The sequence below is a fragment of the Thalassophryne amazonica genome, chromosome 13, assembly GCF_902500255.1.
Source record: "Thalassophryne amazonica chromosome 13, fThaAma1.1, whole genome shotgun sequence".
In the NCBI taxonomy this organism is placed as follows: domain Eukaryota; kingdom Metazoa; phylum Chordata; class Actinopteri; order Batrachoidiformes; family Batrachoididae; genus Thalassophryne; species Thalassophryne amazonica.
Window position 1 is genome coordinate 8804600 of NC_047115.1, and position 25273 is coordinate 8829872.

Here is a 25273-nt window from a genome sequence, read left to right on the forward strand (position 1 = left end):
CACTGTAGGTGTATGAAGGCTGAGCCCCAAAATGTGTCCTCAATCTTCACTAGCTGCTGGGGTCCTTAACGCTGAGTGACACAATGCTGGCAAGAACTTATTCTGGGTTATTTTTGGTACGTATTCATTGTATTATTCACTGTATTGGTTTCATTGCATTGTATTATTTCTTAGTATATTTTACTATTCTAAAGCCTGACCAGGGACTGTAAATTAGCTGAAGCTAGATGTCTTCCCAACATTTTCCCATTTTTTTGTTTCAATGTTGTATGTATCATCCGTGTAGGTCACTAGTCAGCATTAAATCCTCATAGCCACACAGTAAGAAAGGTAGCATAATGCTAATGTCAAAGTCTGCAAAGAGATTAGCATGCCTTAGTCGGAGACATCAGCATGACAAAGATATTGGCATTGCCAAACACCTCTACGAGGTCTTCCAGGCATCTTCTGATCTGACAAGCTGAGGTCCTAGAAACATGAATATATCACTGTTGAGGTAAGTTCAACACTTTTGATACATGCAGATACATCTCTGATGAGTCCAGGATGTCACCAAATGCCTTGATCTTCATCTTGATCCAGGACAATCACAAACCCAGGAACTCCCATTCCATACTCAGCTTCTAAAGTACTGTACTCAGAGTGTCCATTGATTCGGCAAAGATCAGAGTATCACTGAATCAAAGTCAAAGTCAAACCTTTCCTTGCCAACAAAAGGACTGAAGCCGCTGGTTTAACTTCTGCCCTTAAACTAATACTGTGGGTTTTGAGTATTGGGTCCAATTTCTTTGAATGTTCAAGTAGCCCTCTGTGGGTTGAAACAATTATTGGAGAATCTGAGTTCAAGACCCCAACTTCCATTCTTAATATGTTCCTTCTTGTCCTTAAATAACATTATACACACAAAACACACCCTGGAAGGACCAAAGACCTCGAAACCCAAGACTTTGAATTCCGTTCCTGTACAATGCTCCCATCACTGGGCACAAATCTAACTGAGGAAAGCGGGATTCTGAGAAAACCACTGTAACCACAGGCAGCTGGGGATTTTAGGACAGCAAAGGTCACCAAGAGGTAAATGAGGGATGATGATGATGACGATGATGCTGGTGAACAAAGAAGACGTTTTCATGAACACACCAACACACACGCAGCCTTAAAGTTCAACGGCTGTGGGGCAAAGTTACACACAACTCTGCTCTGAAACAGTTCTGACAAGAACTCACAACAGAGCAAGTCCTAACAACGGGAAGTCCGTGAGAAAACGCAGAGAAAGGCAACTCTGAAACAATTGCCCTCTTCATCCAGAAAGCGTGTGGGTGTGTGATGCATGGCCCTGATTGCGGGCTGAAAGGCTCGCCGAGGAGACGACAGCGGTGTCAAGGGTGTTTGTGCAGTAATGAGCGTGACATTTTCACTCCCAGCGTGCGGAAGAGGCTGCAGTCACGGCTTTTCCGGTCCTCTGCCCACTGCTGAGCCGCCGTCAGAGTGTTCGCACAGCTTCAAGACGAGGAAATCCCCTCCAGAGGCGAGGACGCGACAGAATCATCGCACTGTAACAGTTTATTCACAAACTGTTGCTCTGTTAATGGACACAGCCGGGTTTATCTCAGATGTCCTCTGCAAACAGCCGGAAACAATCTGATTGTGTTTTGAAACACGTTCTTGCTGCACCTGCTTTTTACTGGAAGGTACCGAGAGAGGAGGAGCCAGTCAGCACCGTTAACCAGCACCAGCTTGTAGCCAGTTGCCACAACGTCTGGGTGAAATGTCAGTGATGACAAATGGATCAAATCAGCACTGCAGAACCACCTTGGGTCATGGATGGCAACCACCCAAACAGAAAACCAGTCCATCCCCTGCTCCTGAAAGCAAATGTCTAGCTGCCTCATCTGTGATTCCTCAGTCCTTACCATGGATAAAATGGCAGTAAGACAACAACAAATGGACATTTGACCACCGGAATGATGGAACACAAGACTAAAGTAGAATGGAAAGAACAAAATCTGGACATCAAACTGCTCGGAATCTGAAAAGAGCCAAGAAAGGGTCATTAAAAAAGTCCTATACAGGCCCTGAGGTCCATTGGTGCCGGTGCTTGTCTCCGGATTCCGTAGCGTTAAGTGGATGTGAGTCTACAATGCCAATCAGATGCAGGTTACTTACCCAGCCGAGGTATTTGTGGATCTCAACTGCAGTTTTGCACTGAGAATGTCTCAATAATGTGTAACTGAGCAACGTGATGAATGTGTGTTCGGTGATCCACCAATGCTGAATCACCCTTCACAAACAGAATTTTCAGTTTTGCAAATAAACATTTATTTGTAAAAACCCACACACAAGTTACAAATCAGAAATTTGTGTTTGTGCATCACAAAGCACGTGTACAAATCAAAGGATATTTGTAAATCACCCACTGTGCATTTGCAAGTATTAATGAAACAAATTTAACTCCATACTCCAAAAAATTAGGTTTCCTAAATATTTATTACAGCCACTTTTAAAACTTCACTTATCTTTATTTATACCTATGTGCAAGTTTACTGAACTTGCAATCATTCTAAGTGAACTGTGTGTGCATTGATACCACATTTTAGAGGAGCACGGGTGACTAAAACACATATCTTGGTATTTATTAAGCAATTTACTATATATTGTTCATTTCAATGACATTTTGTGGAGCCCCTCCAACTTTTACCCCAGCTCCCACCCCGCCTCAGTCCCCCCAACAAAAATTTCCTGGCACGGCCACTGCGGTACTTTTTTCCAGCTTGATGGGTTGAGACAATATGGATTAACTGTCTTGTCCAAGGACACAGACGGGTGGAACATCAAATTTTAATGGTGAATGTGATTCAGTGTAGTTTTATTAACATTAAAACAATGTGGCTGCATGTTGCTGATCTAGTGGATATGAAAATACAACTATAGCCCCATCAACACGTACAAACCATCCTGACTGAGGTGGTCTGTAAATATTTCAGATTCAGGCATCACAGCAGGTTCAATTTATATAGACACAAATCACAACATAAGACACTTCACAAGTGTAAGTTTGAACCTTACCTACCATCAAGCAGATGAGATTCACTGACTTCCACCGGATGGGATGCCAGTCCAGTGCAGGTTAGTTCCCCAGCCAAGACTGGTTCCCATTTACAGCTGGGTGGACTGAGACAACTCAGATTGAGTGCCTTGTTGAAAGAACATAAATTTGAAACCAAATTTGTAAAGCTACCTACTCTACATTTGGGTCAAATCAGTAATACTTCACAAATACTTTATAGTCAGCAGGAGAAGGGGGTAATATCACAAACTGGGGCATTTTATTGGAATGGAAGCTTGCAGACTGTTCTCTCTTCGTGGCACCAACTGTTGTTTCTCCAAGATCAGCAGAAGGATCTGATTTGTAGAATTTTTATTTGATCTTGGCCATTTTAAACATTTTGGCTCCCATCTCTGGTGAGTTTACACAATAATAGAACATAATTTGGAATGAATGACTTGTGAATCCGTGGAGCAGAAGTCCACGTTTACAGAGGTATCACATTGTGATGGAGAACAAGTGGAGAAGAAGTGACGTGGGTTTGGGGACGCGGAGTCGACTGGACTATGTTATAGAAAAATATATTAACCAAAACACATCTAGAAATACATGGATATTAAAAGGCATGGAAGTGGTCACATCTGCAAAGAAGGTATTTCCTGGTTTGTTTCACCTGTTCCATCTCTGATACCTCTGGCCGAACAGTCTTAAAAGGAAAACTACCTGGAGGCCCATTGGAGGGTTAAAGATCCTGCTTCATCCCAGCAGCACCTTCTCTGTCCTCCTCCTCCTCCTCTTTCCGTAATGCTTTGGTAATAGTGACAATTAGCGACTTCGCTCCATTGGGTAGATGGCTCAGCTTGCACCCTGTGGCCCATTAATGGTGAGCTGAGGTAATACAGGGTAAATGAGGAATCACAGGCCTGATTGGAGTTGAAACGCAGCCAGTGCCGGGTTTTAGAAGATGCAATTAGAGGATAGAAAATCATTGCGGTGGATTTAGTGCATTCGCTTATGTTTAATTGTTTTGTAGAATAATCTCTGCGGCGTTCAGCTCGATGGAAAAGTGCCATGAAAATGTTAATAAGATGTTAACACGAGATGGAGGGAACTTTGAAACCATGCAGAAAAAACATAAAACATGAATTCCTTTTTATGAAACATGGTATGGTCAGTTTGACAAATGAAGGAACCTGCAACCATCCTGACGTGATCTCAGCCTTAATGATCTGTTTCTTTAAAATTTCTGTCATTATGTCCTCACCAGGGGGCGGGACACCTCCAGACGAGGGGCGGAAGAGACAACAGGATATTATTTAAAACACTGGTTTCTGGCTTTGAGCACATTTTTTCATAAAATGTAGCTTCATTTCAAGGAAGTGTTCATTACATGTTAGTGGTCTGTATTTATGTATTTGTGTGTCGGGGAGTTTTGTGTATTTGTGTGTGGGGGTTGTGGGTGTGGAAGGGAGTCATGTATTTTTAAGTACTTTCATGTGGGTTGTGTGAATTTATGTATTTGTGTATGGGGGAGTTGTGTGTATTTGTGTTTGAGGGAGTTTTGTGTGTTTGTGTGGGGGTTGTGCGTATTTATGTATTTGTGTTTGGGGGAGTTGTGTGTATTTGTGTTTGAGGGAGTTTTGTGTGTTTGTGTGGGGGTTGTGCGTATTTATGTATTTGTGTGTGGGGGAGTTGTGTGTATTTGTGTTTGAGGGAGTTTTGTGTGTTTGTGTGGGGGTTGTGCGTATTTATGTATTTGTGTTTGGGGGAGTTGTGTTTATTTGTGTTTGCGGGAGTTTTGTGTGTTTGTGTGGGGGTTGTGCGTATTTATGTATTTGTGTGTGGGGGAGTTGTGTGTATTTGTGTGGGCAGGTTGTGTGTATTTGTGTAGGGAGGAGTTTTGTGTCTTTGTGTGGGCAGGTTGTGTGTATTTGTGTAGGGAGGAGTTTTGTGTCTTTGTGTGGGGTGGTGTGTATTTGTGTGGGGGTTGTGCGTATTTATGTATTTGTGTTTGGTGGAGTTGTGTGTATTTGTGTGGGGGCGTTTTGTGTATTTGTGTGTGGGGTTGTGGGTGTGGAAGGGAGTCATGTATTTCTAAGTACCTGCATGTGGGGGTTGTGTGTATTTGTGTGGGGAGGAGTTTTGTGTCTTTGTGTGGGGGTGGTGTGTATTTGTGTGGGGGAGTTTTGTGTGTTTGTGTGGGGGTTGTGCGTATTTATGTATTTGTGTTTGGGGGAGTTGTGTGTATTTGTGTTTGAGGGAGTTTTGTGTATTTTTGTGGGGGTTGTGTGCATTTGTGTGGGAGTTTTGTGTTTGTGTAGGGGTTATGTGTATTTATGTATTTGTGTTGGGGAGTTGTGTGTATTTGTGTGGGGGCGTTTTGTGTATTTGTGTGTGGGGTTGTGGGTGTGGAAGGGAGTCATGTATTTCTAAGTACCTGCATGTGGGGGTTGTGTATATTTTTGTTTGAGGGAGTTTTGTGCATTTTTGTGGGGGTTGTGTGCATTTGTGTGGGAGTTTTGTGTGTTTGTGTAGGGGTTATGTGTATTTATGTATTTGTGTTGGGGAGTTGTGTGTATTTGTGTGGGGGCGTTTTGTGTATTTGTGTGTGGGGTTGTGGGTGTGGAAGGGAGTCGTGTATTTCTTCGTACCTGCATGTGGGGGTTGTGTGTATTTGTGTGTGGGGGAGTTTTGTGTGTTTGTGTGGGGGGAGTTGTCTGTATTTGTGTAGGCAGGTTGTGTGCATTTGTGTGGGGGGGAGTTTTGTGTATTTGTGTGTGTTGTGGAATGGACTTGTTCATTTTTAAGTACTTGCGTGTGGGAGTTGTAGGTATTTGTGTGTGTGGAAGTTTTGCGTATTTGTGTCAGGGCGTTTTGTGTATTTGTGTGTGGGGTTGTGGGTGTGGAAGGGAGTCTTGTATTTTATGTACTTGCATGTGGGTTTTGTGTATTTATGTATTTGTGTGTGGGGGATTTGTGTTTATTTGTGTTTGGGGGAGTTTTGTGTATTTGTATGGGGGTTGTGTGTATTTGTGTGGGGGCGTTTTGCGTATTTGTGTGTGGGGTTGTAGGTGTGGAAAGGAGTCGTGTATTTTTAAGTGCCTGCATGTTGGGGTAGTGTGTATTTGTGTGTGGGGGACTTTTGTGTCTTTGTGTGGGGGTTGTGTGTATTTGTGTGTGTGGGAGTTTTGTGTGTTTGTGTAGGGGTTGTGCATATTTACGTATTTGTGTTTGGGGGAGTTGTGTGTATTTGTGATTGGGGGAGTTTTGTGTATTTGTGTGGGGGTGTGTGTATTTGTGTGGGAATTTTGTGTGTTTGTGTAGGGGTTATGTGTATTTATGTATTTGTGTGGGGGGGAGTTGTGTGTATTTGTGTGGGGGCGTTTTGTGTATTTGTGTGTGGGGTTGTGGGTGTGGAAGGGAGTCATGTATTTCTAAGTACCTGCATGTGGGGGTTGTGTATATTTGTGTTTGAGGGAGTTTTGTGCATTTTTGTGGGGGTTGTGTGCATTTGTGTGGGAGTTTTGTGTGTTTGTGTAGGGGTTATGTGTATTTATGTATTTGTGTTGGGGAGTTGTGTGTATTTGTGTGGGGGCGTTTTGTGTATTTGTGTGTGGGGTTGTGGGTGTGGAAGGGAGTCGTGTATTTCTACGTACCTGCATGTGGGGGTTGTGTGTATTTGTGTGTGGGGGAGTTTTGTGTGTTTGTGTGGGGGGAGTTGTCTGTATTTGTGTAGGCAGGTTGTGTGCATTTGTGTGTGGGGGAGTTTTGTGTATTTGTGTGTGTTGTGGAATGGACTTGTTCATTTTTAAGTACTTGCGTGTGGGAGTTGTAGGTATTTGTGTGTGTGGAAGTTTTGCGTATTTGTGTCAGGGTGTTTTGTGTATTTGTGTGTGGGGTTGTGGGTGTGGAAGGGAGTCTTGTATTTTATGTACTTGCATGTGGGTTTTGTGTATTTATGTATTTGTGTGTGGGGGATTTGTGTTTATTTGTGTTTGGGGGAGTTTTGTGTATTTGTATGGGGGTTGTGTGTATTTGTGTGGGGGCGTTTTGCGTATTTGTGTGCGGGGTTGTAGGTGTGGAAGGGAGTCGTGTATTTTTAAGTGCCTGCATGTTGGGGTAGTGTGTATTTGTGTGTGGGGGACTTTTGTGTCTTTGTGTGGGGGTTGTGTGTATTTGTGTGTGTGGGAGTTTTGTGTGTTTGTGTAGGGGTTGTGCATATTTACGTATTTGTGTTTGGGGGAGTTGTGTGTATTTGTGATTGGGGGAGTTTTGTGTATTTGTGTGGGGGTGTGTGTATTTGTGTGGGAATTTTGTGTGTTTGTGTAGGGGTTATGTGTATTTATGTATTTGTGTGGGGGGGAGTTGTGTGTATTTGTGTTTGGGGTAGTTTTGTGTATTTGTGTGGTGGTTGTGTGTATTTGTGTGGGGGCGTTTTGTATATTTGTGTGTGGGGTTGTGGGTGTGGAAGGGAGTCGTGTATTTCTAAGTACCTGCATGTGGGGGTTGTGTGTATTTGTGTGTGGGGGAGTTTTGTTTGTTTGTTTGTGGGGTTGTGGGTGTGGAAGGGAGTCGTGTATTTCTAAGTACCTGCATGTGGGGGTTGTGTGTATTTCTGTGTGGAGGAGTTTTGTTTGTTTGTGTGGGGGGGAGTTTTATGTCTGTGTGTGGGGGTTGTGTGTATTTGTGGGGAAGTTTTGTGTGTTTGTGTAGGGGCTGTATGTATTTATGTATTTGTGTGGGGGAGTTGTGTGAATTTATTTGTGTTTGGGGGAGTTTTGTGTATTTGTGTGGGGGTTGTGTGTATTTGTTTTGGGGCGTTTTGTGTATTTGTGTTTGGAGTTGTGGGTGTGGAAGGGAGTTGTGTATTTCTAAGTACCTGCATGTGGGGGTTGTATGTATTTGTGTGGGGGGAGTTGCGTGTATTTGTGTGGGCAGGTTGTGTGTATTTGTGTGGGTGGAGTTTTGTGTCTTTGTGTGGGGGTGTGTGTATTCGTGGGGAAGTTTTGTGTGTTTGTGTAGGGGCTGTGTGTATTTATGTATTTGTGTGGGGGAGTTGTGTGTATTTGTGTTTGGGGGAGTTTTATGTATTTGAGTTGAGGTTGTGTGTATTTGTGTGGGGGCGTTTTGCGTTTTTGTGTGTGGGGTTGTGGGTGTGGAACGGCGTCATGTATTTTTAAGTACTTGCATGTGGGTTGTGTGTATTTATGTATTTGTGTGTGGGGTTGTGGGTGTGGAAGGGAGTTGTGTATTTTTAAGTGCCTGCATGTGGGGGTTTTGTGTATTGGTGTGTGGGGGACTTTTGTGTCTTTGTGTGGGGGTTGTGTGTATTTGTGTGGAAGAGTTTTGTGTGTTTGTGTAGGGGTTGTGCGTATTTATGTGTTTGTGTTTGGGGGAGTTTTGTGTATTTGTGTGGGGGCTGTCTGTATTTGTGTATTTGTTTGTGGGGGAGTTTTGTGTATTTGTGTTTAGGGGAGGTTTGTGTATTTGTGTGGGGGTTGTGTGTATTTATTTGTGTTTGGGGGAGTTTTGTGTATTTGTGTGGGGGTTGTGTGTATTTGTTTTGGGGCGTTTTGTGTATTTGTGTTTGGAGTTGTGGGTGTGGAAGGGAGTTGTGTATTTCTAAGTACCTGCATGTGGGGGTTGTATGTATTTGTGTGGGCAGGTTGTGTGTATTTGTTTTGGGGCGTTTTGTGTATTTGTGTTTGGAGTTGTGGGTGTGGAAGGGAGTTGTGTATTTCTAAGTACCTGCATGTGGGAGTTGTGTGTATTTGTGTGGGCAGGTTGTGTGTATTTGTGTGGGGGGAGTTTTGTGTCTTTGTGTGGGGGTGTGTGTATTCGTGGGGAAGTTTTGTGTGCTTGTGTAGGGGCTGTGTGTATTTATGTTTTTGTGTGTGGGGGAGTTGTGTGTATTTGTGTTTGGGGGAGTTTTATGTATTTGTGTGGGGGTTGTGTGTATTTGTGTCGGGGAGTTTTGTGTGTTTGTGTAGGGGGTTGTGTGTATTTGTGTCAGGGAGTTTTGTGTGTTTGTGTAGGGGGTTGTGTGTATTTATGTGTTTGTGTGGGGGGGGTTGTGAGTATTTGTGTGTGTGGTTGTGTGTGTGGAAGGGAGTTGTGTATTTTTAAGTACTTGCGTGTGGGAGTTGTGTGTATTTATGTATTTGTGTGTGGGCTGAATCCCTAGTTCTGCTATGTGCTTCAAGACAGTTTGAATGTCTACTTTATGTACATATATAATTCTATTTAACTATAATAGTTTAAAAACTAGATTTACTTCAGGATTTGGAATCGTGGGTATAAATAACCTGAGATGTCGAAAAAACTGTGATTCAAATGATCACAGCACTGGACGCGTGTGAAAATAATGACGATTACTTCACAAAAGACTACAAATCCATTTCTAAAAAGACAAGAGGCAAAAAATGATCGCAGTAAGTACCAAGGTGCAATAAACTGAAACTAACAGAAGTAAATTTAACAATAAATCAACTCAGTGAAATTGAACCATTCCACAAGGACAAACGCCTCAGCCGATGGAGGAAAATCAAAAGGCTTTAAAAATTAATCAGACTTTATGGTTTTATAATGGAAGCTGAACTGCAACATCTAAACATGTTGTTGAGGTAGAAAATACCGAATTTGATCGTCTGCTATCACGTCCCATCAAAATAACGCTAATAAAGTTTGCAAGTTCAAGCAGTTTTTATAGAAACAGAGAGTCCCCGTGGATATGAACGTTCATACAGGCGGTCATTTGGAAATGAAGTGGCCTGTAGCTCAGTGAGTCTCCTGAGCCACTTAGAGCCGAGTGGCTTCTCCGCTGTTTTGGAAAAGAGGGAGCGAGTGAGGGAGAAGCTGATTGCTAATCAAGCGAGTGAGCGAGGTGGCGTAATTGGACAAAGCTGAACTGCAGTGTCACCAATTAGCACGAGAGAATGTGGACAGCCGAGACATGAATGCTGTTTAATTATGACCATTTGGCTCCTTTTTCTACTTCATTTAGAACTGAGAATGAATGTAAGGAAGAAGGAGGGAGGACAAAACGTTTTTCACACTTAGGGGAAATCATATCGTCAATTCAATTTATTAAACTTATAGAACGCCAAATCATGATAGCGTCATCTCAAGGCGCTTCACAAAAAACTCAACAATAAAAACCAAAACAAATTAAATCAAAAAATCAAAGAGCATGACGAAAAGGTTAAAAACAAGATAAAAATGAAAAGAATAAAAGCATAGTAAACAATATATTAATCATATAAAATAGTAAATAAATGTGTCTTCAGATGCGACTTCAAAGTCTCCACGGAGTCTGACTGCCTCACTAAAACAGGGAGATCATTCCACAGGACCGAGGCATGATAAGAAAGTCCCACAGACTTTTTCTTCACACTAGGAACACAGAGCAACCTTGTGTCCTGTGAGCGCAGAGCCCAGGCTGGTACATAGGGCTTAAGTAGATCCACCAAGTAGGGTGGTGCCAGTCATGAACAACTTTATAGGCCAGGAGCAGGACTTCAAAATCTGATCTCGCAGAGACTGGCAGCCAGTGAAGAGATGCCAAAATGGAAGTAATGTGGTCAAACCTTCTGCTTTGTGTCAAGAGTCTGGCAGCAGCGTTTTGAACCAATTGAAGACCCCTGATTCTGGACTGCAGCAACCCAGAAAATAAAACATTGCAATAATCCAATCTAGAGGAAACAAATGCATGCATCAGGGTCTCAGCATCAGCCATAGATAGGATGGGATGGCTATATTTCACTATATTACACACGAACCTAAACTAAGCGCTAGCTGGTCAAACCGATGCTGATGTCTTGCTGGTCCAAGATCCATCATTTCATTCTTATCAGAGTTCAAAAGCAGGAAATTACTAGACATCAATCTTCTCACTGAAGCAAGGCAATCGTCTAGGGATTTTATATGAATAAGATTATCAGCAGTTATCAGCATGTACAACTGAGTATCATCAGCATAGCAATGAAAGGCAATCCCAAAACGCTGCAGTATACGCCCAAGGGGTGCTACATATAGGGAAAAAAGCAGGAGGCCCAGAACAGATCCCTATGGAACCCCAAACGTCATATCACTAAGATTAGAAATAGTGTTACAAAACACAATGAGAACGAATGGACAGGTATGACGTCAACCACGCAAGGGCACTTCCAGTAATCCCAAAATAATTCTCCACCCTATCGAGTAAAATATGATGATCCAGAGTACCAAATGCAGCACAAAGAACAACAACACCAAAACTGTGGTGGTGTCCGAGTCCGCTGTCGCAAAAGGTCATTCACTACTTTAGTGAGAGCTGTCTCCGTGGAGTGACATTTTCTAAATCAGACTGTAGTGGCTCAAAGAAATTATTCTCAGTAAGATAGTCCATGAGCTGCCATGAAACCACTTTTTCCAGAATTTTAGAACAAAATGATGAATTTGATATCGGCCTATAATTTTTCAATACACTAGGGTCAAGATTAGGTTTCTTAAGTAATGGTTTAATCACTGCAGATTTGAAACATTTAGGAACAGATCCAGAAGTTAAGAAAGATGAATAATTTCCAGCACAATCGGCCCATTCTGTAAATCTAGGTAATACCTCGATAGTAGCACCCACCTCAATAGCAGGGTGCAGTGGCTGGGCCAAGGCGTGCTGAGATATGCTCAACCTAATGTCTTCTTCTAATATCATATATAATGTTGCATTTAAGTTTCACTTAAGTTGCTTCACATTCATACTTTTTACTCCCAGACATTCCCCTAAGTTCATGGGGTAGGGGTAGGGTGAGGTTTATGGGAAGGAGTAGGGGGTAGGGTAATGGGAAGGAGGAGGGTGAGGTTGAGAGGTAGAGTTAGGGTTAGTGAGAGGGTTCAGGGTAGGAGTAGGGTGGGGGCTAGACGTAGGGTTAGGGTTATGGGTACAGTGGGAGTTATGGGAAGGAGTAGGGTTAGGGATAGGGATAGCCCTGGGCCAAGTTCTCTTGTATCGGGCTGAGCAAGCGAACAAGATTGGTCACCTTGCCAAATTAATACAAGGCCAATTTGTTAGCTACAGCTTGTTGTGGTAGATTTTATGTGAATGGAGGTTGAGGTTTTGGGAGGTGATGGTCAAGTGGTTAAAACCACGGGCTTGTGACCAGAAGGTCCTTATTTCAAATCTCCGTCAAACTGGAAAAACACTAAGGGCCCTTGGGCAAGGTCCTTAATCCCAAGTTCCTCCTGGTGTGCAGTTGAATTTCTTGCATGGTGAGTGAGTGAGTGAGTGAGTGAGTGAGTGAGTGAGTGAGTGAGTGAGTGAGTGAGTGAGTGAGTGAGTGAGTGAGTGAGTGAGTGAGTGACTGACTGACTGACTGACTGACTGAATGTGAGGCATCATCTTTGAGCCTGAAACTGCTACATCAATGTGGTGTACACTCTGTACACACCAAGGTAATTATTTCCACAATCAGCAAGCCAAGTCTATGGGGTCCTGCTGCTTCCTGTCTTTCTGTTTGGTTATGAGACTTGGATGTGAACTGGGGATACAAGGTGACAACTGGATGTCTTGAATACTAGGCCCCTTTGGAGGACCCTTGGGTACCATTCAAATGACTTTGTATCAAACAAGTGGTTACTTCTTTGAGTAAGATAAGAAGCAGCACTTGCATTGTGAGGGAGCATCTGCTTAGATTATTTTAGCCACATGGCACTTATCTCTGTGCATGATCCAGCGCAATGAGTGCCTGAGTGTTGAGGACCCCAGTGGCTGGAGAAGGCCAATGGGGCAACCACCATGCTTCACCTGTCTGTGGCAGACAGACTTGCGAGAAGTGGGGATAGACCGTTTGTCTACCTTGGTGGTTGCCATCTAGGATCCAAACCGGTTCTGTGGTGCGAAGAAAGCGGCGAAGCGAGACACCACCACATGCTCCCAGGCTTGACCTGACTAAGTTGAGGCAAGACCAGACCTTCTGGAGCCGAGTCCAGGACTAAGCTCCTGGAAATTCTGCACATGTATAAAGCTAGTACGATCAAACCGAACATTCCCAACTTGTGCTGGTGTATGTGGAGCAGCTGGCCGAGCTCCCCACGGGAAAGACACAAGCTGCACCGAGGCGCCTCTCCACCAGGAACACCACACCAAAATCAACCAGGTGTGGGAGCTGCTTCAGAGTTAAATACAGCTTGAAATCCAGCTCCAAGAAAACCATCCAAATGAAATAATGAGGACATTGCGTAAAAATGTGTCCAAGAACTAGTGGTGTCGTTGTCTTTTCCCACTGGAAGTCTGCTGGAGAGCAGAAAACGGTGAGTCAAACACACAGCGGTGACTCACACACAAACACACAACGCTGACATCTCCTGGCTCCACGTGACGCCGTCCCCGACTGATGACATCATCCCCGCATGCTGCCCTAAAGGTCGCTGATGTCCAGAAGCCGGCCCTGGGCACAAAGCACAGCTCACTTCCTCACACACACACACACAACAGTGAGACAAACGTGCACGGATGCAATCGCACTGGGCCGGTGTCAGACCTGAGTGGCAGGATTTTGCCTGCAGACAACAGACTATGTTCCAGACTGCTTCTACCAAACGTGGTCTCATTACGTCTCGTGTCCTCCTGCAGGACTGTGTGAGCTGTGAGACAAACATGGCTCAGCAAGGATCAAGTCCACATGAGACGGCAGCCGTCGACTGCGGCTGCTCCGTGCAGACAGAGAGTCTGCATGGGAGGAAAGAAAAATCAAGAATGGGGAGGGTGCAACTGTTTAAATTTGGTGAACCTCAGAACCAAAACTGAACCCTGTTTCATTTCGTCAACTCGGGTCTGGTGAGTAAGTGGGCTGGAGAAGACTTTATTAGTGGGAGGTCCAAGCATTCTGACTGGATCAGATGTAATTGGACAAGTGGTGGTCAGGTGTGTGTTGTTCCCTCATTATCTCCTTTACAGCTCAGCAGATAAGAGGTCCAGAATTGATTTACAGTATTGACTCTGCAGATGCAGGAGACTGCCAGAGCTGTCGGAAGGCTGAGGATCTCGCCTGAGGCCACTGCTAACTACTGCAGCACCACAGGTTCAGGCCATGTCCCAGTTTTCCAAACAGCCACTGGGAACCGAGCTCATCTGCGTGGCGTCCTACAAATGAAAACACGAGTACCTACCTGAAGAAGGTGACGAAGAACTGCACCAGGTCCATGATGTTGTTGTGCTGAGAGAAGGCAATCTGGTGGCAAAGACAACAACAAGAAGAAATTAATTTACCCCAGATCAGGACTTTGATTTGACCAAAATACTTCATGTTAATATATGTCCATTTGTGCGTTTCAGGTCTACAACACATTCCACAAAGTTTCCACATTAAGCTTTTACCACTTTGTAATGTTGACATTCACTCTGACATTATCAGGGTCACTGCAATCAATCCAGCTCTTCTGGACGCACTGCAGCAGATACAAGCACCAAAGTTGGTGCAATAGTACCTCTTGGTCGACTCTTGGCTAAGGGTCTTGTATGATTGACAGGTTTCCTCACGGTTTTTCAGATATTGATCAAAATACTGAGGAGTAGTAAAAGAAGAACAAGAACAAAAAGCTCTGAATGAGAAAATTATTCTTTGTCTTAGGTAATGAGTAAATTTAAGAAATAATGCTCTCCACCTGAAAGGTCACACTGGAATAAAAAGGAAATATAACTTTAATCTGCTCTCTGTGAGATAGCAGGATGAGCAAATACACACAAGTACACAAGCTAAGCTAAGGTACAGTAAGTCTTACAATTTACAAATACTTGACAAAGATTTTATAGGTTTATACGTCACATATGATGATCTGTTTAGTGGCCAAAAGTGTGTGTTTAGCTCATTAACATCTGTTAGCTAAGGCAGTGTTTACATTATAAATAAATAAACAAAGAATGTGCCAAGTTTTCCCATGTTTAATTACATTGTACATTTATCTCTACTGGTGGTTGGCTCTCACTGCGGTATTGTATCACTTCCTGTTCCGGAGCACAGCGGTGTTTTTCTGTATCTGTTAGCTGTTTAATCTGCGCAGTTAGATTGATCTAGTTATCTAGATTACGATTTGTTTCCCAGTGTAATCTTTACGTGCCTTAACTAAAGCACTCCTTCTACTGAATCACCTCTAAATTATTTACACATTATTCACTTTGCGTGTTTTTAGGAATCCGCTAGCTTAGCGTAGCTACTAGCTCTTAGCCGATTTAGCATGGCGGCTTCTCCTGTCTCTCCCGCACTTTTCTGCTCTGGGTGTGAAATGTTTAGTTATTCCTCGGCCTCCTTTAGCAGTAATGGTACTTGTAATAAGTGTAGCTTATTCGTAGCTTTGGAGGCCAGGCTGGGCGAATTGGAGACTCGGCTCCGCACCGTGGAAAATTCTACAGCTAGCCAGGCCCCTGTAGTCGGTGCAGACCAAGGTAGCTTAGCCGCCGTTAGTTCCCCCCTGGCAGATCCCGAGCAGCCGGGAAAGCAGGCTGACTGGGTGACTGTGAGGAGGAAGCGTAGCCCTAAACAGAAGCCCCGTGTACACCGCCAACCCGTTCACATTTCTAACCGTTTTTCCCCACTCGACGACACACCCGCCGAGGATCAAACTCTGGTTATTGGCGACTCTGTTTTGAGAAATGTGAAGTTAGCGACACCAGCAACCATAGTCAATTGTCTTCCGGGGGCCAGAGCAGGCGACATTGAAGGAAATTTGAAACTGCTGGCTAAGGCTAAGCGTAAATTTGGTAAGATTGTAATTCACGTCGGCAGTAATGACACCCGGTTACGCCAATCGGAGGTCACTAAAATTAACATTAAATCGGTGTGTAACTTTGCAAAAACAATGTCGGACTCTGTAGTTTTCTCTGGGCCCCTCCCCAATCAGACCGGGAGTGACATGTTTAGCCGCATGTTCTCCTTGAATTGCTGGCTGTCTGAGTGGTGTCCAAAAAATGAGGTGGGCTTCATAGATAATTGGCAAAGCTTCTGGGGAAAACCTGGTCTTGTTAGGAGAGACGGCATCCATCCCACTTTAGAGGGAGCAGCTCTCATTTCTAGAAATCTGGCTAATTTTCTTAAATCCTCCAAACCGTGACTATCCAGGGTTGGGACCAGGAAGCAGAGTTGTAGTCTTACACACCTCTCTGCAGCTTCTCTCCCCCTGCCATCCCCTCATTACCCCATCCCCGTAGAGACGGTGCCTGCTCCCAGACTACCAATAACCAGCAAAAATCTATTTAAGCATAAAAATTCAAAAAGAAAAAATAATATAGCACCTTCAACTGCACCACAGACTAAAACAGTTAAATGTGGTCTATTAAACATTAGGTCTCTCTCTTCTAAGTCCCTGTTGGTAAATGATATAATAATTGATCAACATATTGATTTAGTCTGCCTAACAGAAACCTGGTTACAGCAGGATGAATATGTTAGTTTAAATGAGTCAACACCCCCGAGTCACACTAACTGTCAGAACGCTCGTAGCACGGGCCGGGGCGGAGGATTAGCAGCAATCTTCCATTCCAGCTTATTAATTAATCAAAAACCCAGACAGAGCTTTAATTCATTTGAAAGCTTGTCTCTTAGTCTTGTCCATCCAAATTGGAAGTCCCAAAAACCAGTTTTATTTGTTATTATCTATCGTCCACCTGGTCGTTACTGTGAGTTTCTCTGTGAATTTTCAGACCTTTTGTCTGACTTAGTGCTTAGCTCAGATAAGATAATTATAGTGGGCGATTTTAACATCCACACAGATGCTGAGAATGACAGCCTCAACACTGCATTTAATCTATTATTAGACTCTATTGGCTTTGCTCAAAAAGTAAATGAGTCCACCCACCACTTTAATCATATCTTAGATCTTGTTCTGACTTATGGTATGGAAATAGAAGACTTAACAGTATTCCCTGAAAACTCCCTTCTGTCTGATCATTTTTTAATAACATTTACATTTACTCTGATGGACTACCCAGCAGTAGGGAATAAGTTTCATTACACTAGAAGTCTTTCAGAAAGCGCTGTAACTAGGTTTAAGGATATGATTCCTTCTTTATGTTCTCTAATGCCATATAACAACACAGTGCAGAGTAGCTACCTAAACTCTGTAAGGGAGATAGAGTATCTCGTCAATAGTTTTACATCCTCATTGAAGACAACTTTGGATGCTGTAGCTCCTCTGAAAAAGAGAGCTTTAAATCAGAAGTGTCTGACTCCATGGTATAACTCTCAAACTCGTAGCTTAAAGCAGATAACCCGTAAGTTGGAGAGGAAATGGCGTCTCACTAATTTAGAAGATCTTCACTTAGCCTGGAAAAAGAGTCTGTTGCTCTATAAAAAAGCCCTCCGTAAAGCTAGGACATCTTTCTACTCATCACTAATTGAAGAAAATAAGAACAACCCCAGGTTTCTTTTCAGCACTGTAGCCAGGCTGACAAAGAGTCAGAGCTCTATTGAGCTGAGTATTCCATTAACTTTAACTAGTAATGACTTCATGACTTTCTTTGCTAACAAAATTTTAACTATTAGAGAAAAAATTACTCATAACCATCCCAAAGACGTATCGTTATCTTTGGCTGCTTTCAGTGATGCCGGTATTTGGTTAGACTCTTTCTCTCCGATTGTTCTGTCTGAGTTATTTTCATTAGTTACTTCATCCAAACCATCAACATGTTTATTAGACCCCATTCCTACCAGGCTGCTCAAGGAAGCCCTACCATTATTTAATGCTTCGATCTTAAATATGATCAATCTATCTTTGTTAGTTGGCTATGTACCACAGGCTTTTAAGGTGGCAGTAATTAAACCATTACTTAAAAAGCCATCACTTGACCCAGCTATCTTAGCTAATTATAGGCCAATCTCCAACCTTCCTTTTCTCTCAAAAATTCTTGAAAGGGTAGTTGTAAAACAGCTAACTGATCATCTGCAGAGGAATGGTCTATTTGAAGAGTTTCAGTCAGGTTTTAGAATTCATCATAGTACAGAAACAGCATTAGTGAAGGTTACAAATGATCTTCTTATGGCCTCGGACAGTGGACTCATCTCTGTGCTTGTTCTGTTAGACCTCAGTGCTGCTTTTGATACTGTTGACCATAAAATTTTATTACAGAGATTAGAGCATGCCATAGGTATTAAAGGCACTGCGCTGCGGTGGTTTGAATCATATTTGTCTAATAGATTACAATTTGTTCATGTAAATGGGGAATCTTCTTCACAGACTAAAGTTAATTATGGAGTTCCACAAGGTTCTGTGCTAGGACCAATTTTATTCACTTTATATATGCTTCCCTTAGGCAGTATTATTAGACGGTATTGCTTAAATTTTCATTGTTACGCAGATGATACCCAGCTTTATCTATCCATGAAGCCAGAGGACACACACCAATTAGCTAAACTGCAGGATTGTCTTACAGACATAAAGACATGGATGACCTCTAATTTCCTGCTTTTAAACTCAGATAAAACTGAAGTTATTGTACTTGGCCCCACAAATCTTAGAAACATGGTGTCTAACCAGATCCTTACTCTGGATGGCATTACCCTGACCTCTAGTAATACTGTGAGAAATCTTGGAGTCATTTTTGATCAGGATATGTCATTCAAAGCGCATATTAAACAAATATGTAGGACTGCTTTTTTGCATTTACGCAATATCTCTAAAATCAGAAAGGTCTTGTCTCAGAGTGATGCTGAAAAACTAATTCATGCATTTATTTCCTCTAGGCTGGACTATTGTAATTCATTATTATCAGGTTGTCCTAAAAGTTCCCTAAAAAGCCTTCAGTTAATTCAAAATGCTGCAGCTAGAGTGCTGACGGGGACTAGAAGGAGAGAGCATATCTCACCCATATTGGCCTCTCTTCATTGGCTTCCTGTTAATTCTAGAATAGAATTTAAAATTCTTCTTCTTACTTATAAGGTTTTGAATAATCAGGTCCCATCTTATCTTAGGGACCTCGTAGTACCATATCACCCCAATAGAGCGCTTCGCTCTCAGACTGCAGGCTTACTTGTAGTTCCTAGGGTTTGTAAGAGTAGAATGGGAGGCAGAGCCTTCAGCTTTCAGGCTCCTCTCCTGTGGAACCAGCTCCCAATTCAGATCAGGGAGACAGACACCCTCTCTACTTTTAAGATTAGGCTTAAAACTTTCCTTTTCGCTAAAGCTTATAGTTAGGGCTGGATCAGGTGACCCTGAACCATCCCTTAGTTATGCTGCTATAGACGTAGACTGCTGGGGGGTTCCCATGATGCACTGTTTCTTTCTCTTTTTGCTCTGTATGCACCACTCTGCATTTAATCATTAGTGATCGATCTCTGCTCCCCTCCACAGCATGTCTTTTTCCTGGTTCTCTCCCTCAGCCCCAACCAGTCCCAGCAGAAGACTGCCCCTCCCTGAGCCTGGTTCTGCTGGAGGTTTCTTCCTGTTAAAAGGGAGTTTTTCCTTCCCACTGTAGCCAAGTGCTTGCTCACAGGGGGTCGTTTTGACCGTTGGGGTTTTACATCATTATTGTATGGCCTTGCCTTACAATATAAAGCGCCTTGGGGCAACTGTTTGTTGTGATTTGGCGCTATATAAAAAAAAAATTGATTGATTGATTGATCTCAGTGGGCAAAATAAGCAGTTTGCTGTTTTGTGCCTGTTGCAATACCTTTTATTAGTTGATTAGCTTCTGTTGACTAATGCATTGTTTGCGTTATAAAATATAGTTTTCTAATATTTAAATACACTGCACATTTAAATCATATACAGTAAGTGACAGTTTACTTGTGTTTTGAGCCTGTAACAATAACTTTAATTAGCTTGTTAGCTTCTCCCTGCTATGGCATAATCTGCGTTACAAAAAAATGAAGTTTTCTAATGCTTAATGGCATGCACATTTACCTCACATATGATGGTCTGTTCAGTGGCCAAAAGAAGTGGTTTACCCATATTTTGTGTGTGATGCAATAACATTAATTAGCTCGTTAGCTTCTGATTGCTAACACGGTCTTTGTGTTAAAAGCAAATAATGCACGGCAAACTGAAGGTAAACATCTGTGTCAATCACACATAACTCCAGCAGATTCACTGAGACCGTGCACAGCCTCGTTTTCCACCAGCATGTGTTGCGGAGCGTCACGTGCACCTGATGCAATGTGTGGAGGAACATCTTTCTTACCTAAGGCCAATGTTCAGGCCTCTTACGTAAGGAGAACAATTTTATTTGTGCCAAAAACATTCTTGCACGCTCTCCATCTCCTCTCAGAAGGCACTGCAAGCCACTGCCATATGGTTTGTAGGTTATTATAAGATTAGCCTGTGAGAACAGTTTCTGGCCTTTTGTACTGTCTAGGATTCTGCAGCACTTTGGGCAATTGAGCTCAGACAAGCCTGCTGGATGCTCCAGCACGGCTAAATCAGAGGATCCACTGACGGCACCATCCATCATCGCCTTTTCTGTGCGGAGGCGGCGGTGCAAGCTGCAGGGAGCCGCACATCAGACAAATGTCAAATTAGTGCGACTGTGGGGTTATTTTAAAGTGTGCAGTGCTGAAATCCATCCGCTGGAATATTCACACACACCACTGCACTGTTTGTCCCTGCAACCGGGCAGAGACGTCCACACAGATAATACTTCTGTCTCCAACTTCAGGGATTGTGAAATCACACATAACAGATGGAAAAATGCCAGATTTAGTAGCGGAAATGTAACAAACACTTTCTACTTTAGATCCGCTACAAATGGTTTTCCTTTGTGTGTCACTAGACGAATATCTCAGGAACCACGTGGATGATGTCATTCATATTGCACTGACATGAATATGAAGGTCAAAGGTCAAGATCGCTGAGTAGTCAGAATGCTATGTGTTTCATAATAACTTCAAAACGATTTGAGCTCGAAGGAAGATCTCAAGTACATATGAACCGACTGATTTGTACGTGAAGTCATGATGATGTCACCAGGTGCTGACGTGGACAAACAATTCAAAACCCACATTTTCCTCAGTTACAATGAAACTGAAAGAGATCAAAAGATGACTGCGAGTGCATGTAAGTCAGAACGTCTGATGCACAGGATCGGATGGGATGAGAATCAGCACCTAAAATCTGAGACCATGGTCCTCTTTCAGAAAAGGGTGGACGATCCCTGCTGGATCAGCAGAGAGTTCTTCCCCCAAGTGGAGGAGTTTAAGTATCTCATGGTCTTGTTCATGAGCGGGGGGTCAGATGGAGTGTGAGGGCAACAGAAGGACCGGTGCTGCATCGAAGGTCCTGTAGATGCTGTGCTGGACCATGATAGTGAAGAAAAACCTGAGTCAGAAGACTTAGGTTTTTACACTCTTATCATGAACTTTGGGTAATTACTGGAAGAATGAAGCAGAGGATGCAAGCGGCTGAAATGAGTTCTCTCCATCTGTTATCTGGGCTTACACTCTTGGACAGGTTATGAAGCTCAAATATCTGCAAGGAACTCAGAGTACAACTGCTGCTTCTTCATATCAACAGGAGCCAGCTGGGGGGAGGGGTATCCTACGGTCTGGGTATCCTACTGGGTATCCTACGGGTATCCTACGGGTATCCTACGGTCACATTAGCTGGGGAACCCTACGGTCACGTTAGCTGGGTAACCCTACGGTCACATTAGCTGGATATCCTGCAGTCACATTAGCTGGGTGCTATGGTCACATTAGCTGGGTATCCTACGGTCACATTAGCTGGATAACCCTACGGTCACATTAGCTAGGTATCCTATAGTCACATTAGCTGAGTAACTCCATGGTCACATTAGCTAGGTATCCTACGGTCACATTAGCTGGGTATCCTACGGTCACATTAGCTGGGTAACCCTACGGTCACATTAGCTAGGTATCCTATGGTCACATTAGCTGAGTAACTCCATGGTCACATTAGCTGGGTATCCTACAGTCACATTAGCTGGGTAACCCTACAGTCACATTAGCTACAAGCAACAGCAAGCGACGCAACAGCAAGCGACGCAACAGCAAGCGACGCAACAGCAAGCGACGCAACAGCAAGCTACACAACAATGTGCCTTTCATTTTCAATCAGAGTGGGCATTTTGCAGCAGCAAGAGACAACGGTCCCTCTGCTGCCAGGTAGGTGGAGCCAAAATAGACCAGAAGTCTACTTTATGCAAATTCTGAGCAACGTGACACAATGGCTGCCAATTGGAGTGACAAGGCAGCAGAAAACACTCAGAAACAGCAGTGTTTCTGTATAAATCTAATACTTTCCTCTAAGGTTTGTAAGAATTAGCAAGAAATAGACACGTCTAAATCTAAAGACGCTGTTTGTTGAAACCAGATGACATCTTACAGAGATGTTAGCGCACATGCAACCAAGCAAGTGACAAACACCAACTTCTTGTCGCCATCATATGCTGCTAATGTGATTGTAGGGTAAGGGTTAAAGTAAAGGACAAAAAGAGATTTGGCAAAGCATACGGCAAGTGAAAGCTGTTTTAAATGTGATTTTTAAGTGTCTTTTAAACAGGTGACCTCCTGAAGATGGAGTTAAATCTGGATCCTTCTGAGAATCCCTGCAGCAAAAACCACAGATCATCACAACACACAGTGTTTGAATGACATGCTTTTCACACACGTCCAACATGGGGACAAGCTTTAAATGGCTTTAATAACTGGAAAGTGTCTCCTCCGAGACCAATTGGGAGGTTTAGAAATGTGGGAGGGGAACTGGTTTAAAAGCTTTAGCAGGATTTGTGCAGCAGGTAAAAATGGCCTGACCATGAAAAAGCTGCTAAAAAAGCTGATTTTGGTCCAGAGGGACACAGCACTAATATAGGCATCAGGGAGGAAAGAGGCTGGCTGGCCGTGCACGCACGCTTCCAATGCAGCAATTTATATTATTAGCTCCCCTTCAGCTGACAATATAAAGAGTTATTAAAAAAAAAGGACTATGCTTCCACATATATACACAAAAACACACTGAAACAGGCGTGCAGGCTCAGAAAAAAAAGACAACAAATATCTGTTTGCATCATCAGACACACTGTTGTAATTACATCCACAATTTTCTCAAACACACACACGCTCACGTGCCAGCTCCAGCCCAAACAGCCATCATTCCAATTTACAACAACTGCAGTCATTAAATACAATCGTAATCAATAAGCAGTTGAGACCACACCCCCTGTTTGACTGTGACCCACACCACTGCAGAGACACAAACACACAAATCTAACAGCAAACACACTAACACACAACAAAGAAACAATTTCATTAATTCAAAATTTATAGTGTTTGAATCACATGGAGGGCGAGTTGGTGATTGATTTATTTTCAGGCTGCAGTTTGCATCCACACGCTGGAAACTGTAAGATGTACGTCTTTGGTTCAAGTGATTTTCACAGTTTGGTTTCTGCTGTAAACAGACTGTTGGCAGAAAAATGCTGCACAAATAAACAGAATGTGAACCCTGATGAATCAAATTAAAAAGCCACTTTGTTTTGACTGTGTAATATTGAATATCCTATAGATGTGTCTGCCCCCTGCTGGACGGTTAGTCGGTGTGACTGATGATGGATGAGGAGCGGGTGTGGTTGCCACCAGTGTTGCCACAGTTGCTTTGAAACGTTACTTTATTAGTTACTTTTTTACTTACTTTATACAGTTACTTAATTAGCAGCTGCCGACAACTTGTAAGTAATAAGTAATGTAACTAGTAATCTAACTTGGTTACTCTTAAGATTGAGTAATCAGCAAAGCAACTAATAGTTACTTTTACAAGTACTCAATATTAAAAATAACCAAGTTAGATTACTAGTTACTTTATTAGTTACATTCAGTTGTCCGCGGCTGCTAATAAAGTAACTGTAATACGTAACTGTAAAATGTAACTAATAAAGTAACTTTTCTAAGTAACTGTGGCAACACTGGTTTTCAGTGCAAGTTAATCCTTTTTCTGTGTAGAAATGTATGAAATCATAGTAGTTGATGGTTAATTTTCTGATTGTTTAACAGTGGTTAAGTTAGAAAAATAAAATAGGACAATTCAGAAATCCGCACAACCCCGTTTAAAGGATTTTGTAACCAAAGCAGATTTTTTTTCTCTCACCAAACTAAGGCAAACAAGGCTGGAAACCTCAAGCCATATCTGGGCCAAATTCCTATTGTTTGGCAGATTAATAAATTACTGTAAGACAGTTTATTTTGAAATTAAATTTTCAATGTACAATGTTAATTTTCTATAAAATATAAATTACTTAACACAACATTTACATTAACAGTTGGCCCTTGGACCTCCAGCCAGATTCACTCATGGACACCTCTGCTCTCAACACCTCAACATACGGCCTGTTGACATTATACGTAGTTTGGAATTAGCATGTTTGTCCGTTTGTTTCATGTCTAGAGCCTAGGTCTGGTGACCACTGAGGTTACTGATGCATCTTTCTTATTGCCGCTGTATCATTTATGACGGGATCCAATATGTTAATAATCACACTTTTTATATTTCAAAAATGATTTTGTCACTTTCGGTTTCATGACAGATGGATTTGCATAAAGCATCTTCTACACACCTAGAACAAGCAAACAACCAAAATAAAATTGTATTTCCTTCATCAGGTGGTGCAGGAGTGTGAAGGTTAAGTGAATGTACTTATGTTTAGCATAGATGCTAAAACTCAAAAAGTTATTTATGGATTATAATGAAATTTTATGGGGAGATGATCCATGTAACATGGAACAGTTTAAAAGGTTTTGATGGAAAAACTTTATTTGTAGAACATTTTGTTCATGACTTTCTTGAAAACATGCTAAACAAGTCACGTTTTGAGCCACCTCACTACTACATGCTAATTAGCTACGTTAGCTGACTTGGCGAGCCACTTTATTACAATGCTAGCTCAGTTGCTCAGCAAATATAATCATTCAAAAGAAACATATTACTATCCAGTCTTGTCGTACATCTTCCTGCAAACTATAGTATCCCATTTTTTAAAGTTTATACTTTAATTGTATTTTCAGGTATAACTTGTATCAGATTAGCCAGCACTGTTTTAGAGAATATTTACTCCTGTCGTTATCAAGATTATCAGCAGAAGGATGATGTTGAACTAAAATTATCCAAAATCCCAAGATGACAGCAAATGACATTTTAAATGTTGGTAAAAATGACTTTAATGAAGCTTTCTGTGAATCTGGGTTCCGCAGTATGACTGAAAAGTTGTAGCTGATTCTTGTAGCTAGTCTAATAAACCTAAAGTTTTCATTCTTC

The 25273-nt window shown here is 42.4% G+C and overlaps 1 protein-coding gene across 2 annotated transcripts in view; it reads right to left on the bottom strand.

Annotated features, from left to right (window-relative positions):
• atrnl1a (attractin-like 1a) overlaps nt 1-25273 on the bottom strand; it is a 449940-nt gene that overhangs the window by 171664 nt on the left and 253003 nt on the right. For both annotated transcript variants that reach the window (XM_034184477.1, XM_034184476.1), the window contains one exon: nt 14192-14253. In XM_034184477.1, coding sequence (XP_034040368.1) covers nt 14192-14253 — 62 coding nt within the window. The remainder of the gene's footprint in view (nt 1-14191; nt 14254-25273) is intronic.